The 15,656-nt window shown below is 52.1% G+C and overlaps 2 protein-coding genes across 2 annotated transcripts in view; one reads left to right on the top strand and one right to left on the bottom strand.

The window, feature by feature from the left end:
* The window catches only part of PCP4L1 (Purkinje cell protein 4 like 1), a 49,059-nt gene extending 46,849 nt beyond the window's left edge, over positions 1-2,210 (top strand). Inside the window, exon 3 of the mRNA XM_075331163.1 lies at positions 1,380-2,210. Coding sequence (XP_075187278.1) covers positions 1,380-1,516 — 137 coding nt within the window. The 3' untranslated portion in view covers positions 1,517-2,210. The remainder of the gene's footprint in view (positions 1-1,379) is intronic.
* A 1,535-nt stretch (positions 2,211-3,745) lies between these two features.
* MPZ (myelin protein zero) lies at positions 3,746-15,288 on the bottom strand. The gene is made up of 6 exons (XM_075329832.1): positions 15,150-15,288; positions 14,482-14,648; positions 14,167-14,380; positions 13,955-14,090; positions 7,697-7,754; positions 3,746-6,768 (listed from the first exon to the last, which is right to left on the bottom strand). The coding sequence occupies exons 1-6, from the start codon at positions 15,205-15,207 to the stop codon at positions 6,679-6,681; spliced, it is 723 nt and encodes a 240-aa protein (XP_075185947.1). The 5' UTR covers positions 15,208-15,288; the 3' UTR covers positions 3,746-6,678.
* Between the last annotated feature and the right edge of the window lie 368 nt (positions 15,289-15,656).

Genomic DNA, 15,656 nt, shown 5'->3' with positions numbered 1-15,656 from the left:
ATAGTAGTTATATTCTTGTACATAGGGGCAGTATTATAGTAGTTATATACTTGTACATGGGAGCAGTATTATAGTAGTTATATTCTTGTACATAGGGGGCAATATTATAGTAGTTATATTCTTGTACATAGGGGGCAGTATTATAGTAGTTATATTCTTGTACATAGGGGGCAGTATTATAGTAGTTATATTCTTGTACATAGGAGCAGTATTATAGTAGTTATATTCTTGTACATAGGGGGCAGTATTATAGTAGTTATATTCTTGTACATAGGGGGCAGTATTATAGTAGTTATATTCTTGTACATAGGGGCAGTATTATAGTAGTTATATTCTTGTACATAGGGGCAGTATTATAGTAGTTATATTCTTGTACATAGGGGCAGTATTATAGTAGTTATATTCTTGTACATAGGGGCAGTATTATAGTAGTTATATTCTTGTACATAGGGGGCAGTATTATAGTAGTTATATTCTTGTACATAGGGGGCAGTATTATAGTAGTTATATTCTTGTACATAGGGGCAGTATTATAGTAGTTATATTCTTGTACATAGGGGCAGTATTATAGTAGTTATATTCTTGTATATAGGGGCAGTATTATAGTAGTTATATTCTTGTACATAGGGAGCAGTATTATAGCAGTTATTTTCTTGTACATGGGGGGCAGTATTATAGTAGTTATATTCTTGTACATAGGGGGCAGTATTATAGTAGTTATATTCTTGTACATGGGAGCAGTATTATAGTAGTTATATTCTTGTATATAGGGAGCAGTATTATAGTAGTTATATTCTTGTACATAGGGGCAGTATTATAGTAGTTATATTCTTCTACATGGGAGCAGTATTATAGCAGTTATATTCTTGTACACAGGGGGCAGTATTATAGTAGCTATATTCTTGTACATAGGGGGCAGTATTATAGTAGTTATATTCTTGTATATAGGGGGCAGTATTATAGTAGTTATATTCTTGTATATAGGGGCAGTATTATAGCAGTTATATTCCTGTACACAGGGGGCAGTATTATAGCAGTTATATTCCTGTACACAGGGGGCAGTATTATAGCAGTTACATTCCTGTACATAGGAGCAGTATTATAGTAGTTATATTCCTGTACACAGGGGGCAGTATTATAGCAGTTATATTCCTGTACACAGGGGCAGTATTATAGCAGTTATATTCCTGTACACAGGGGGCAGTATTATAGCAGTTATATTCCTGTACACAGGGGGCAGTATTATAGCAGTTATATTCCTGTACACAGGGGGCAGTATTATAGCAGTTATATTCCTGTACACAGGGGGCAGTATTATAGCAGTTATATTCCTGTACACAGGGGCAGTATTACTATGATCTGGTGTATCCTCTCGGCAGATAAGGCTGGAGACTCGGAGAAGGTGGAGGAGGAGGTAGACATTGATCTGAATGCTCCGGAGACAGAGAAAGCGGCGCTCGCCATTCAGAACAAATTCCGCCGGTTTCAGAAGCGGAAGCAGGACCCGAGCCCGTGATGCCGTCGCCTTTTCCTCTTGAGCTGATTCTACACTTCCTCCAGTAACGGACATGCCGGGGAGGAGCGGGGCGTCATATCTCCAGCCCCGACACTCCCCCTCCCCCACCCTTAATTTATTAGGAATGCTTCATTCGGCGGCCGCTGCGACCCTCGGGCGGACACGTGACGGCCGCGTGCACATCACCCCCCGGTGTAGGCTGTGAGAAGGCGGCTGTGGCGGCGCTGTGATGGCCGCTGCGGGCGTGTGCTGGGGCATGTGTCCGGGGGTCTCCCCTTATATCTAGGCATGCTCCCCGTATCTTATCTGCACTTGTCATCTGAATCACCACGGACCAGACCAAGAATCAGAGAAACGCTCAAAATACACATATTTATTAATGTAGCCGCCATTGTCGTCCATATTCCTGGTCCTAGTAATGGGGGTCGTCCCTCTCAAATGGGGCACAGTCCTAGTCCTGATTTGTGGAGACCACCAGAGCTCTAGGGCCAAGTAATCGGTGATAGGACTCTGCTGCCATCTGGTGGTCGCTCTTCATATTGCACCTGCAGAATATTTGCTATAATAGACGCCCCCAGAGGTCACCAATCTCCCCATCCTCCGCCCCCCACCCCCCACCTCCAGACCCCGCTGCGGGCCCTCACATTTTTTGGAATATTTTAGCATGTTTAATTAATAAAATTATTGAAAAGTTCTGTGTTTCTTAAGCGAAAATGGCACAATACTCTGCAGATAATATCACAGGCCGGAGAGGAGCGATGCTCTGCAGATAATATCACAGTCAGGCCGTAGAGGAGCGATGCTCTGCAGATAATATCACAGTCAGGCCGTAGAGGAGCGATGCTCTGCAGATAATATCACAGTCAGACCGGAGAGGAGCGATGCTCTGCAGATAATATCACAGTCAGGCCGTAGAGGTGCGATGCTCTGCAGATAATATTACAGTCAGGCCGTAGAGGAGCGATGCTCTGCAGATAATATCACAGTCAGGCCGTAGAGGTGCGATGCTCTGCAGATAATATCACAGTCAGTAGAGAAGCGATGCTCTGCAGATAATATCACAGTCAGGCCGTAGAGGTGCGATGCTCTGCAGATAATATCACAGTCAGTAGAGAAGCGATGCTCTGCAGATAATATCACAGTCAGGCCGTAGAGGTGCGATGCTCTGCAGATAATATTACAGTCGGACCTGAGAGGAGCGATGCTCTGCAGATAATATCACAGTCAGACCGGAGAGGAGCGATGCTCTGCAGATAATATCACAGTCAGGCCGTAGAGGAGCGATGCTCTGCAGATAATATCACAGTCAGACCGGAGAGGAGCGATGCTCTGCAGATAATATCACAGTCAGGCCGTAGAGGAGCGATGCTCTGCAGATAATATCACAGTCAGACCGTAGAGGAGCGATGCTCTGCAGATAATATCACAGTCAGACCGGAGAGGAGCGATGCTCTGCAGATAATATCACAGTCAGGCCGTAGAGGAGCGATGCTCTGCAGATAATATCACAGTCAGGCCGTAGAGGAGCGATGCTCTGCAGATAATATCACAGTCAGGCCGTAGAGGAGCGATGCTCTGCAGATAATATCACAGTCAGGCCGTAGAGGAGCGATGCTCTGCAGATAATATTACAGTCGGACCGGAGAGGAGCGATGCTCTGCAGATAATATCACAGTCAGACCGGAGAGGAGCGATGCTCTGCAGATAATATCACAGTCAGGCCGTAGAGGAGCGATGCTCTGCAGATAATATCACAGTCAGACCGGAGAGGAGCGATGCTCTGCAGATAATATCACAGTCAGGCCGTAGAGGAGCGATGCTCTGCAGATAATATCACAGTCAGGCCGTAGAGGAGCGATGCTCTGCAGATAATATCACAGTCAGGCCGTAGAGGAGCGATGCTCTGCAGATAATATTACAGTCGGACCGGAGAGGAGCGATGCTCTGCAGATAATATCACAGTCAGACCGGAGAGGAGCGATGCTCTGCAGATAATATCACAGTCAGGCCGTAGAGGAGCGATGCTCTGCAGATATCACCTTCAGGCCGTACCGGAGCGATGCTCTGCAGATAATATCACAGTCAGACCGGAGAGGAGCGATGCTCTGCAGATAATATCACAGTCAGGCAGTAGAGGAGCGATGCTCTGCAGATAATATCACAGTCAGGCCGTAGAGGAGCGATGCTCTGCAGACTTCTGGAGGGTAATAAAGAGGCGAGGAGACCAGCTGATTTTCGGGGTGTGAGTTTATTAATGGTCCTGATGTTGGTGGTTTGTACAGGGGGGGTCACATATTTACATACATATACACAGACATCGGACGTGGATGGTTCGGATGGGGGGAGCGTTGTGGGCGACACCACAGTGTTTGCAGTGCAGCCATATTGGATGTCCCAGGATGCTTTGCTGCCGCCGGAGACCCCAGTGACCTCGGTGATCGTCAAGTCTGGTGTGTCCGCTGAGAATAGGCTTCTATCATTACACATCAGCAATGCAGAAAATTTCTCCAAAAAAAGTCATAAAAAATAACAATGTAAATCCGGTTAATTCTCCGTCACGAGGGGCCGAGGGAAGAAACGACGATTTCACCGAAATATCGGAGACAGGAAACGTCATTCAGGATCAGTTTCCATGACAGCACCATGAACGATGGAGGACGAGGCGAGAAGATCCACTAGTGACGCTACACGGAGACCTGCAGGGAACTCAAGAGGCCGGAGGAAGCGGGCACAGAGGCAGGGAATTATAGCCCAGGGATTACAGGGTGGCGAAGAAATCATGCTGGGCTTATATTCTGATATTTACAGTATAGGGGACCCTATAATACAATATTTAGGGTAATGGGTATCACACTGTCAGGTACACTTGTGTATAATAAAGCATAGTGGCCCTATATTCTGATATTTACGGTATAAGTACTACATTGTCTGATGCACTGGCATATAATAAAGCATAGTGGCCCAATATTCTGATATTTACGGTATAAGTACTACACTCTCAGGTATACTGGCATATAATAAAGCATAGTGGCCCAATATTCTGATATTTACGGTATAAGTACTACACTCTCAGGTATACTGGCATATAATAAAGCATAGTGGCCCAATATTCTGATATTTACGGTATAAGTACTACACTCTCAGGTATACTGGCATATAATAAAGCATAGTGGCCCAATATTCTGATATTTACGGTATAAGTACTACACTCTCAGGTATACTGGCATATAATAAAGCATAGTGGCCCAATATTCTGATATTTACGGTATAAGCACTACACTCTCAGGTATACTGGCATATAATAAAGCATAGTGGCCCAATATTCTGATATTTACGGTATAAGTACTACACTCTCAGGTATACTGGCATATAATAAAGCATAGTGGTCCTATATTCTGATATATACAGTAGAAGTACTACACTCTCAGGTATACTGGCATATAATAAAGCATAGTGGCCCAATATTCTAGTACTTACAGTAACAGGTATGCACTGGAGTGTGATGGATTAACTGCTCCCGTATTCTAGTACTTACAGTAACAGGTATGCACTGAAGTGTAATGAACTGCACGGCCCCCATATTCTAATACTTACGGTAACAGGTATGCACTGGAGTGTGATGAACTACACTGCTCCTGTATTCTAGTACTTACGGTAACAGGTATGCACTGGAGTGTGATGGACTAACTGCTCCCGTATTCTAGTACTTACAGTAACAGGTATGCACTGGAGTGTGATGAACTACACTGCTCCCGTATTCTAGTACTTACAGTAACAGGTATGCACTGGAGTGTGATGGACTAACTGCCCCCATATTCTAGTACTTACGGTAACAGGTATGCACTGGAGTGTGATGGACTAACTGCCCCCATATTCTAGTACTTACGGTAACAGGTATGCACTGGAGTGTGATGAACTAACTGCTCCTGTATTCTAGTACTTATGGTAACAGGTATGCACTGGAGTGTGATGAATCACACTGCCCCTATAGTCTAGATTTTACAGTATCAGGGCGGGGCTATATATTAGCAGCCAATAAGAGGCTCCCAGAGTCATTCTGGAGATCATATTCTGTCATTTACGGTATCATGGAAGCCCTTATATTCTAGGATCTACGGTATGTAAAGTTAGAACTAGGTGTCCTGACCTAGATGAAAGTCTTGACGTTAGAGTCTCATGCTGGGTTTTCTATTCTAATATATATGGGAAGTATTGGCGCCCTTAGGGGGTTGAGAAGTGATGCTACTCTTATATTTGGTGATTTACGGTATATAATTTAGTGCCTATGGTATTACCACCCTACCAGATCTCAATTAGGCACATCAGAGCCTATATTCTGGGATTTACGGTACCGGTTATTAATGTCTTCTGTTGTACCCCTGTTGATACTGCAGTTGGCCGGTGCAGCGTCTTAAGGGTTAACAGAAGCCATTAAAGCTTTAACAACCCTTGGTTGGCAACGAAGGGGTTAAAGCTGTAGAAACATCGCCCTGGAGAGAGGCAGTGAGGGCGATGCTTGTACACAGCCCGCAAGGGCACAGGAGGCGGCTGGAGATCGCGGTCAGATCAGACATCATCAATAAAGCGTCATCTGATTGGCCGAGATCTCAGACCCCGCCCACGAGGAGTCATAAATCCCAGATCTGGGTGATTAGCTTGGTTCCTATTGCTGGCCCATCCCCAGGAGGCCCTGGTTGGGTACAGATTGGATTGCATCGCATTGCAACAACCCCTAGGGTGAGGAGCGGCGCCCCCCGCTGCTCTGGAGGAGCCCCACTTTTAATTCTTGTTTTCTCAGAACGTTCTTGCTGGTTTCCCGCAGGGAAAGGTACGATACGGTTCACACATACAGGTTATTATAAGGCATTAGCCGCAGCAGGAGACCGGCGGGGACCGGGGGAGGGTCGGGGGACCGCGGGGTTCTGCTTCTCGCCGGGTCCCCGCCGGTCCCGCTACATTAAGGGTGTTTCTCTGAGTCACTTTTGATTAAATTCTTGAGGGCGTTTTTGAGGCTGTTCTTACTGGGAGACTTTACCCGCGGCTCGGCGGGGCTGGTCCCCGTCCTCGTCCCCCCGCAGCTCCATCTCAATGGTATAGACCACCTTGGAGCTGCGGGGGGACTCTGTATCTGCCTTATGTGCACCTTCCCTGCCTGCTAATTGCTATTTCTTGCGGGAGTCGCCCATCCCTTTGGGTTTCTTGTCGCTGGATTTGAAGCTCCTGGTTTGGTCTAACATGGAGAGAAGTGGCGTCTGAAAAAGGCAAGGAAAAAAGGGTTAAATTGTGCTTCATACTCCAGTCACATCCAAATCTGCACTCGCAAATCTGCTGCTAGGTCTGTGTGCAAGAACTCGCAGCTCTCTACTGCCACCTGCTGTTTCAGGATCTGCAACGCACGACATGGCACTTGACTACACGCTCGCACGCTGGAGGATGAGACATCACGCAGCTCGGGGTGGAACTGGAGTATTAGATATAATGCAACTCTGGATGTGACTGGAGTATTAGATATAACGCAGCTCTGGATGTGACTAGAGTATTAGATATAACACAGCTCTGGATGTGACTGGAGTATTAGATATAACGGAGCTCTGGATGTGACTAGAGTATTAGATATAACGCAGCTCTGGATGTGACTAGAGTATTAGATATAACACAGCTCTGGATGTGACTGGAGTATTAGATATAATACAGCTCTGGATGTGACTAGAGTATTAGATATAACACAGCTCTGGATGTGACTAGAGTATTAGATATAACACAGCTCTGGATGTGACTGGAGTATTAGATATAACACAGCTCTGGATGTGACTAGAGTATTAGATATAACGCAGCTCTGGATGTGACTAGAGTATTAGATATAACACAGCTCTGGATGTGACTGGAGTATTAGATATAATACAGCTCTGGATGTGACTAGAGTATTAGATATAACACAGCTCTGGATGTGACTAGAGTATTAGATATAACACAGCTCTGGATGTGACTGGAGTATTAGATATAACGCAGCTCTGGATGTGACTGGAGTATTAGATGTAACAGCTCTGGATGTGACTGGAGTATTAGATATAACGCAGCTCTGGATGTGACTGGAGTATTAGCTATAACGCAGCTCTGGGTGTGACTGGAGTACAAGGTGCCACCACACAATCTCACACATTACGCTGGCGTCTCGCTCACCTGTCTGCCACCTTTTGAGCCTCTGGTTAATTTGTGGAGTTTTCCTCTTTCTAGGGCGCTGTAAAGAGAACATGGCTGTTAGTGAGGTGAGACGGGAGGGCTCTGTCCCCAGTGGATCATTCTCGGCTCCCCCGTTTCCCCTGGATCTTCCTTGGTGCCCCATGTTCTCCCCCGGATCTTCCCTGGTTCTCCTTGCTCCCCCCTCGATCTTCCTTGGCGTCCCCTATTTCCCCCCGGATGTTCCTCCCCCTGTCCCCCCCCCTTCTGGATCTTCCTTGTTCTCCCCTATATCTTTCTCGGTGCCCCCCGTCTCCTCCCCCCCGATCTTCCTCGGTACTATATGCACCCCTGGATCTTTCTCGGTGCCCCCTGTCCCCCCCCCCCGATCTTCCTCGGTACTCTCTGCACCCCTGGTTCTTTCTCGGTGCCCCCCGTCTCCCCCCCCCGATCTTCCTCGGTACTATCTGCACCCCTGGATCTTTCTCGGTGCCCCCTGTCTCCCCCCCCCGATCTTCCTCGGTACTCTCTGCACCCCTGGATCTTTTCTCGGTGCTCCCTGTCCCCCCCCCCCCGATCTTCCTCGGTACTATCTGCACCCCTGGATCTTTCTCGGTGCCCCCTGTCACCCCCCCCCCCCGATCTTCCTCGGTACTCTCTGCACCCCTGGATCTTTCTCGGTGCCCCCTGCCCCCCCCCCCCCGATCTTCCTCGGTACTCTCTGCACCCCTGGATCTTTCTCGGTGCCCCCTGTCTCCCCCTTCCCCGATCTTCCTTGGTACTATCTGCACCCATGGATCTTTCTCGGTGCCCCCTGTCCCCCCCCCCCGATCTTCCTCGGTACTCTCTGCACCCCTGGATCTTTCTCAGTGCCCCCTGTCTCCCCCCCCCCCGATCTTCCTCGGTACTATCTGCACCCCTGGATCTTTCTCGGTGCCCCCTGTCTCCCCCCCCCCGATCTTCCTCGGTACTCTCTGCACCCCTGGATCTTTCTCGGTGCTCCCTGTCCCCCCCCCCCCGGATCTTCCTCGGTACTCTCTGCACCCCTGGATCTTTCTCGGTGCCCCTGTCTTCCCCCCCCCCGATCTTCCTCGGTACTATCTGCACCCCTGGATCTTTCTCGGTGCCCCCTGTCCCCCCCCCCCCTCCCGATCTTCCTCGGTACTCTCTGCACCCCTGGATCTTTCTCGGTGCCCCCTGTCCCTCCCCCGATCTTCCTCGGTACTCTCTGCACCCCTGGATCTTTCTCGGTGCCCCCTCGTCTCCCCCCCCCCCCGATCTTCCTTGGTACTATCTGCACCCATGGATCTTTCTCGGTGCCCCCTGTCCCCCCCCCCGATCTTCCTCGGTACTCTCTGCACCCCTGGATTTTTCTCGGTGCCCCCTGTCTCCCCCCCCGATCTTCCTCGGTACTCTCTGCACCCCTGGATCTTTCTCGGTGCCCCCTGTCTCCCCCCCCCCCGATCTTCCTCGGTACTCTCTGCACCCTGGATCTTTTCTCGGCACCTGTTCCCCTCTGGATCTTCTTCAAAGCACTTTGTTCCTTCCTGGTCCTTCCTCCGTCTCTGTGCCCCCTGTTATCCCACGTTACCCCGCTGGATCTTCCTTGATGCCCCCTGTTCCCCCCAGATATTCCTCTTCGTCCCTCATTCCACCTCTGGATTTTCCTCGGTGCCCTGTCATCCCCACGGATCTTCCTTGGTGCTACGTGTTCCCCTCCGAATCTACCTCATGCGCCCTGTTTCCCACTGAATTTTCCTCGGTGCCTCCTGTTCCCCCCTGGATTTTCCTCGGCACTCCCTGCTCCTTTTCGGATCTTCCTCAATGCCCCTTGTTCCCCCTGGACGCTCCTCAGCACTCCCCGTTACCCCTGGACCTTCCTCGGCGCCTCCTGTTCCTCCTTGATTTTCCTTGGTGCCCCTGTTTGACCTGGATCTTCGTCAGTGCCTCCTATTCTCCCTGGACCTTCCTCATCTCCCTCCATTCCATCTCTGGATTTTCCTCAGTGTTCCTTGTTTCCCCCCTGGATCTTTTTTGTTGCCCACTGTTCCCTCCCTTGATCTTCCTCAATACCCCTTGTTCCCTTTCTGGATCTTCCTCAATGCCTCTTGTTCACCCCTCCTCGGCACCTCCTGTTCCCCCCCGGATTTTCCTCAGTACCCCCCTGTTCCCTTCCCAATATTCCTCGGCGTTTGCTGTTCCTTCCCAGATCTTCCTTGATGCCCCTTGTGTCCCCCTTGACATTCCTCGGCACCCCTCGTTTCCCTCTGGACCTTCTTTGGCACCTCCTGTTTCCCCCTAAATTTTCCTCAGTGCCCTCTTCCACACCCCCCTAGGACCTTCCTTGGTTCCCCCTGGATCTTCCTGGGTGTCCCTCATTCCACCTCTGGATTTTCCTCGGCGCTCCCTGTTACCTTCCGGATCTTCCTTGGTGCCCCATGTTTCCCATTGGATCCTCCTCGGCGTCCCGTGTTCCCTTCCACTTATTTCTTGGTGCCCCCCTGTTCCATTCCCGATTTTCCTCGGCCTGTTCCTTCTCCAATCTTCCTCAATGCCCCTTGTTCCCCCCTGGACATTCCTCAGCACTCCCCGTTTCATCCTGGACCTTCCTCGGTGCCTTCTGTTCCCCCCTCATCTTCCTCGGTGCCTTCTGTTCCCCCCTCATCTTCCTCGGTGCCTCCTGTTCCCCCCCTCATCTTCCTCGGTGCCTCCTGTTCCCCCCTCATCTTCCTCGGTGCCTCCTGTACCCCCTTCATCTTCCTCGGTACCCTCCTGTTCCCCCTTCATCTTCACTCGGTACCTTCCTGTTCCCCTTCATCTTCCTCGGTACCTCCTGTTCCCCCTTCATCTTCCTTGGTACCTCCTGTCCCCCCCTCATCTTCCTCGGTACCTCCTCTTCCCCCTCATCTTCTTCGGTACCTTCCTCTTCCCCCCTCATCTTCCTCGTACCTCCTGTTCCCCCTCATCTTCCTCGGTACCTCCTCATCCCCCCTCATCTTCCTCGGTGCCTCCTGTTCCCCCCTCATCTTCCTCGGTGCCTCTGTTCCCCCCTCATCTTCCTCGGTACCTCTTGTTCCCCCCTTGATCTTCCTTGGTACCTCCTGTTTCCCCCTTGATCTTCCTCGGTACCTCCTGTTCCCCCCTCATCTTCCTCGGTACCTCCTGTTCCCCCCTTCATCTTCCTCGGTGCCTCCTGTTCCCCCTTCATCTTCCTCGGTGCCTCCTGTTCCCCACTCATCTTCCTCGGTACCTCCTGTTCCCCCCTCATCTTCCTCAGTACCTCCTGTTCCCCCTTCATCTTCCTCGGTGCCTCCTGTTCCCCCTTCATCTTCCTCGGTGCCTCCTGTTCCCCACTCATCTTCCCTCGGTACCTCCTCTTCCCCCCTCATCTTCCTTGGTACATCTTGTTCCCCCCTCATCTTCCTCGGTACCTCCTGTTCCCCCTTCATCTTCCTCGGTACCTCCTGTTCCCCCTTCATCTTCCTCGGTACCTCCTGTTCCCCCCTTCATCTTCCTCGGTGCCTCCTGTTCCTCTCATCTTCCTCAGTACCTTCCTGTTCCCCCTCATCTTCCTCGGTACCTCCCTTTCCCCCTTCATCTTCCTCGGTACCTCCTGTTCCCCCTTCATCTTCCTCGGTACCTCCTGTTCCCCTCATCTTCCTCGGTACCTCCTGTTCCCGCCTTCATCTTCCTCGTTACCTCCTGTTCCCCCTTCATCTTCCTCGGTACCTCCTGTTCCCCCTTCATCTTCCTCGGTACCTCCTGTTCCCCCTTCATCTTCCTCGGTACCTACTGTTCCCCCTCATCTTCATCGGTACCTCCTGTTCCCCCTTCATCTTCCTCGGCACCTCCTGTTCCCCCCTCATCTTCCTCGGTGCCTCCTGTTCCCCACTCATCTTCCTCGGTACCTTCCTGTTCCCCCCTCATCTTCCTCGGTACCTCCTGTTCCCCCTTCATCTTCCTCGGTGCCTCCTGTTCCCCTTCATCTTCCTCGGTGCCTCCTGTTCCCCACTCATCTTCCTCGGTACCTTCCTGTTCCCCCCTCATCTTCCTCGGTACATCTTGTTCCCCCTCATCTTCCTCAGTACCTCCTGTTCCCCCTTCATCTTCCTCGGTACCTCCTGTTCCCCTTCATCTTCCTCGGTGCCTCCTGTTCCCCCTCATCTTCCTCGGTACCTCCTGTTCCCCCTCATCTTCCTCGGTACTCCCTTTCCCCCTTCATCTTCCTCGGTACCTCCTGTTCCCCCTTCATCTTCCTCGGTACCTCCTGTTCCCCCTCATCTTCCTCGGTACCTTCCTGTTCCCCCTTCATCTTCCTCGTTACCTCCTGTTCCCCCCTTCATCTTCCTCGGTACCTTCCTGTTCCCCCTTCATCTTCCTCGGTACTTCCTGTTCCCCCTCATCTTCCTCGGTACTCCTGTTCCCCCTTCATCTTCCTCGGTACCTCCTGTTCCCCCCTCATCTTCCTCGGTGCCTCCTGTTCCCCCTTCATCTTCCTCGGTGCCTCCTGTTCCCCCTCATCTTCCTCGGTGCCTCCTGTTCCCCCTTCATCTTCCTCGGTACCTCCTGTTCCCCCCTCATCTTCCTCGGTGCCTCCTGTTCCCCCTTCATCTTCCTCGGTGCCTCCTGTTCCCCCTCATCTTCCTCGGTACCCTCCTGTTCCCCCTTCATCTTCCTCGGTGCCTCCTGTTCCCCTTCATCTTCCTCGGTGCCCTCCTGTTCCCCCTCATCTTCCTCGGTGCCTCCTGTTCCCCCTTCATCTTCCTCGGTGCCTCCTGTTCCCCCTCATCTTCCTCGGTGCCTCCTGTTCCCCCTTCATCTTCCTTGGTGCCTCCTGTTCCCCCCTCACCTTCCTCGGCGCCTCCTGTTCCCCCCTCATCTTCCTCGGTGCCTCCTGTTCCCCCTTCATCTTCCTTGGTGCCTCCTGTTCCCCCTTCATCTTCCTCGGTGCCTCCTGTTCCCCCTTCATCTTCCTCGGTGCCTCCTGTTCCCCCTTCATCTTCCTCGGTGCCTCCTGTTCCCCCTCATCTTCCTCGGTGCCTCCTGTTCCCCCTTCATCTTCCTCGGTATCCTTCCTGTTCCCCCCTCACCTTCCTCGGCGCCTCCTGTTCCCCCCTCACCTTCCTCGGTGCCTCCTGTTCCCCCCTCACCTTCCTCGGTGCCTCCTGTTCCCACCTCACCTTCCTCAGTGCCTCCTGTTCCCCCCTCACCTTCCTCGGCGCCTCCTGTTCCCCCTCATCTTCCTCGGTGCCTCCTGTTCCCCCTCATCTTCCTCGGTGCCTTCCTGTTCCCTCTTAGGTCTTCCTCGGCGCCTCCTGTTCCCCCTCACCTTCCTCGGCGCCTCCTGTTTCCCCCTCACCTTCCTCGGTACCTCATCCTGTTCCCCTCACCTTCCTCGTGCCTCCTGTTCCCCCCTCACCTTCCTCGGTACCTCCTGTTCCCCTTCATCTTCCTCGGCGCCTCCTGTTCCCCCCTCACCTTCCTCAGCGCCTCCTGTTCCCCCCTCACCTTCCTCGGTACCTCCTGTTCCCCCTCACCTTCCTCGGCTCCTCCTGTTCCCCCCTCACCTTCCTCGGCGCCTCCTGTTTCCCCCCTCACCTTCCTCGGTACCTCCTGTTCCCCCTCACCTTCCTCAGTGCCTCCTGTTTCCCCCTCACCTTCCTCGGTACCTTCCTGTTCCCCCTCATCTTCCTCGGTGCCTCCTGTTCCCCCTCACCTTCCTCGGTACCCTTCCTGTTCCCCCTCACCTTCCTCGGTGCCTCCTGTCCCCCCCTCACCTTCCTCGGTGCCTCCTGTTCCCCCCTCATCTTCCTCGGTGCCTGCTGTCCCCCCCCTCACCTTCCTCGGTACCTTCCTGTTCCCCCCTCATCTTCCTCGGTGCCTCCTGTTCCCCCCTCATCTTCCTCGGTGCCTTCCTGTTCCCCCCTCACCTTCCTCGGTGCCTTCCTGTTCCCCCCCTCATCTTCCTCGGTGCCTCCTGTTCCCCCCTCATCTTCCTCGGTGCCTCCTGTTCCCCCCTCACCTTCCTTGGTGCCTCCTGTTTCCTCCTCACCTTCCTCGGTGCCTCCTGTTTCCTCTTAGGACTTCCTCGGTGCCTCCTGTCCCCCCCTCATCTTCCTCGGTACCTCCTGTTCCCCCCTCATCTTCCTCGGTGCCTCCTGTTCCCCCCTCATCTTCCTTGGTGCCTCCTGTTTCCTCTTAGGACTTCCTCGGCGCCCCCCGTGGTCCCCTGGACCTATCGTAGTGCTCGCCCGGACCTACCTGAGCTCCCGCTGCACCCGAATCTGCCTCCTCAGCCAGCAGTAACGTATGAGGTATGCCAGGAGCGCCACGATGATCACCAGCCCCAGAGCGGCCCCGATAATGATCCCGAGCACCATGCCGGCGCGGACGGGTCCTGGGGGAAGGAACGCTGCATTAATCTCAGGTACGCCGCCGGGTCCCATTCCTCGGGGGCGGAGCCAGCTCCTCACCTTTGTCGTAGACCAGCAGGTGCACGTAGGACGACTTCCCCACCACATCTGGCGGGTTCTTCACGTCGCAGGTGAAGGTCCCGTTGTCGCCATATTCCAGGTTGTGGACCACGATGGAGCCGTCCTTGCTCCGGGGGTAGCCCACCCACTCGATCCGATCCTTGAAGATGCCTGTGTCATCTATGTGCGCCTGTCCCTTGGAGTAGTGAAATATCTGCCGGATACAGAGATCGGGTCGCCATGTTGGATTTAAAGAGCCAGTACCCTCATACTGATGCAGGCTATTGTCCCCTGTTATCAGCCCCGGTCCCTTACCGAGTAGGTGTTTCTGCTGTTGTCAGGCTGGTAGTGCCAGGTGACGGAGATGTCATCTGAGATCCATTCACTGGACCAGAACGTGCAGGACAAGTGGACCTGAGAGCCCACCGTGCCGTGTATCTCGCGGGCCGTATAAACTTCAATGGCGAGGATCGGGGAGAGGGCTGCGGGGCGCAGAGAGTGTCAGAAACTCCCCCCAAAATATCACACAAGGGGCATAGACTCCATTCTGCTCTGATATCTTCTACGTAGACATAAGTGTTAGTGATGGCACACACGGGCATTACCGAAGCAAAGGAGACAGTCAGCAGGCAGGCCACATGCTCTATTCTACTGAGGGTGCTCTTAGGGGCTTATTACCTCTTAAAGGGGTATTCCCATCTTAGGTCGCACCACTTTATGAGGACACTGATTTAGGACCCTGACCCCATCTCATTTTCCCCCTGACCTGCACCAATCCCACAGACCGGACCCCCGGAGCGGGGGGAAATCACAAACCCCAATGTGCAGATTCAATAACATTACAAACAATACAATATCATATTAGGCTGGTGCTGCCGACAGACCCTACCTGCTGATGGTTTCCAGACAGTAGTCACAGACACAACAGAAAGGATTACATCTAAGCCAGACCTATGGTTATGTGAGCAGAAGCGGGGACTTACTCAGAGCGGAGAGCACTACAAGGCCCAGCAGGCAGCGGGAGGAGCTCAGCGATTCCATTGGTCATCCAGGAGTGGGAGAGTCATAGGAGAAGCCCAGAAAGCCTCAGATCCCGGCTGCTGTGGAGTCCGGCAGAGAGAGCGGATCCTGCCTTAAAAACCCCAAGGGGGAGGACGGGAAATCTTCTCCCCCGCAGGCGACCAATCACAGGAGGGGAGAGGAGCGACACAATGTGACCGGGCAGCGAGGGGCAAACAGTCCTGCCAGGGATATAAGAACTGACTGTATCCGAATAGTGTATCTCATGTGTACCTAATCCATCATGTCTGAAACTGTCCTGGTGTATCTAATCCATCATATGTGATACTGTTCTGGTGTATCTTATCTATCATGTGTGATACTGTCCAGGTGTATGTAATCCATCATGTGTGATACTGTCCTAATGTATCTAATCCATCATGTGTGATACTGTCCTGGTGTATCTAATCCATCATATGTGATACTGTTCA

This window comes from Anomaloglossus baeobatrachus, chromosome 12 (genome assembly GCF_048569485.1).
Source record: "Anomaloglossus baeobatrachus isolate aAnoBae1 chromosome 12, aAnoBae1.hap1, whole genome shotgun sequence".
Taxonomy (NCBI): Eukaryota; Metazoa; Chordata; class Amphibia; order Anura; family Aromobatidae; genus Anomaloglossus; species Anomaloglossus baeobatrachus.
The sequence above is the reverse complement of the archived record's forward strand: the minus strand, read 5'-3'. Positions and strand labels throughout refer to the sequence as shown.

Bases quoted from the DNA above. Each gene is read 5' to 3' on its own strand.
- MPZ (XM_075329832.1), bottom strand. From the start codon at position 15,207: ATGGAATCGCTGAGCTCCTCCCGCTGCCTGCTGGGCCTTGTAGTGCTC. The intron at 14,091-14,166 runs GTGAGGAGCTGG...TCCTTCCCCCAG, and splicing joins CCTGCTGGTCTACGACAAAG to GACCCGTCCGCGCCGGCATG. The intron at 6,769-7,696 runs GTGAGCGAGACG...TGCCTTTTTCAG, and splicing joins GCTCAAAAGGTGGCAGACAG to ACGCCACTTCTCTCCATGTT.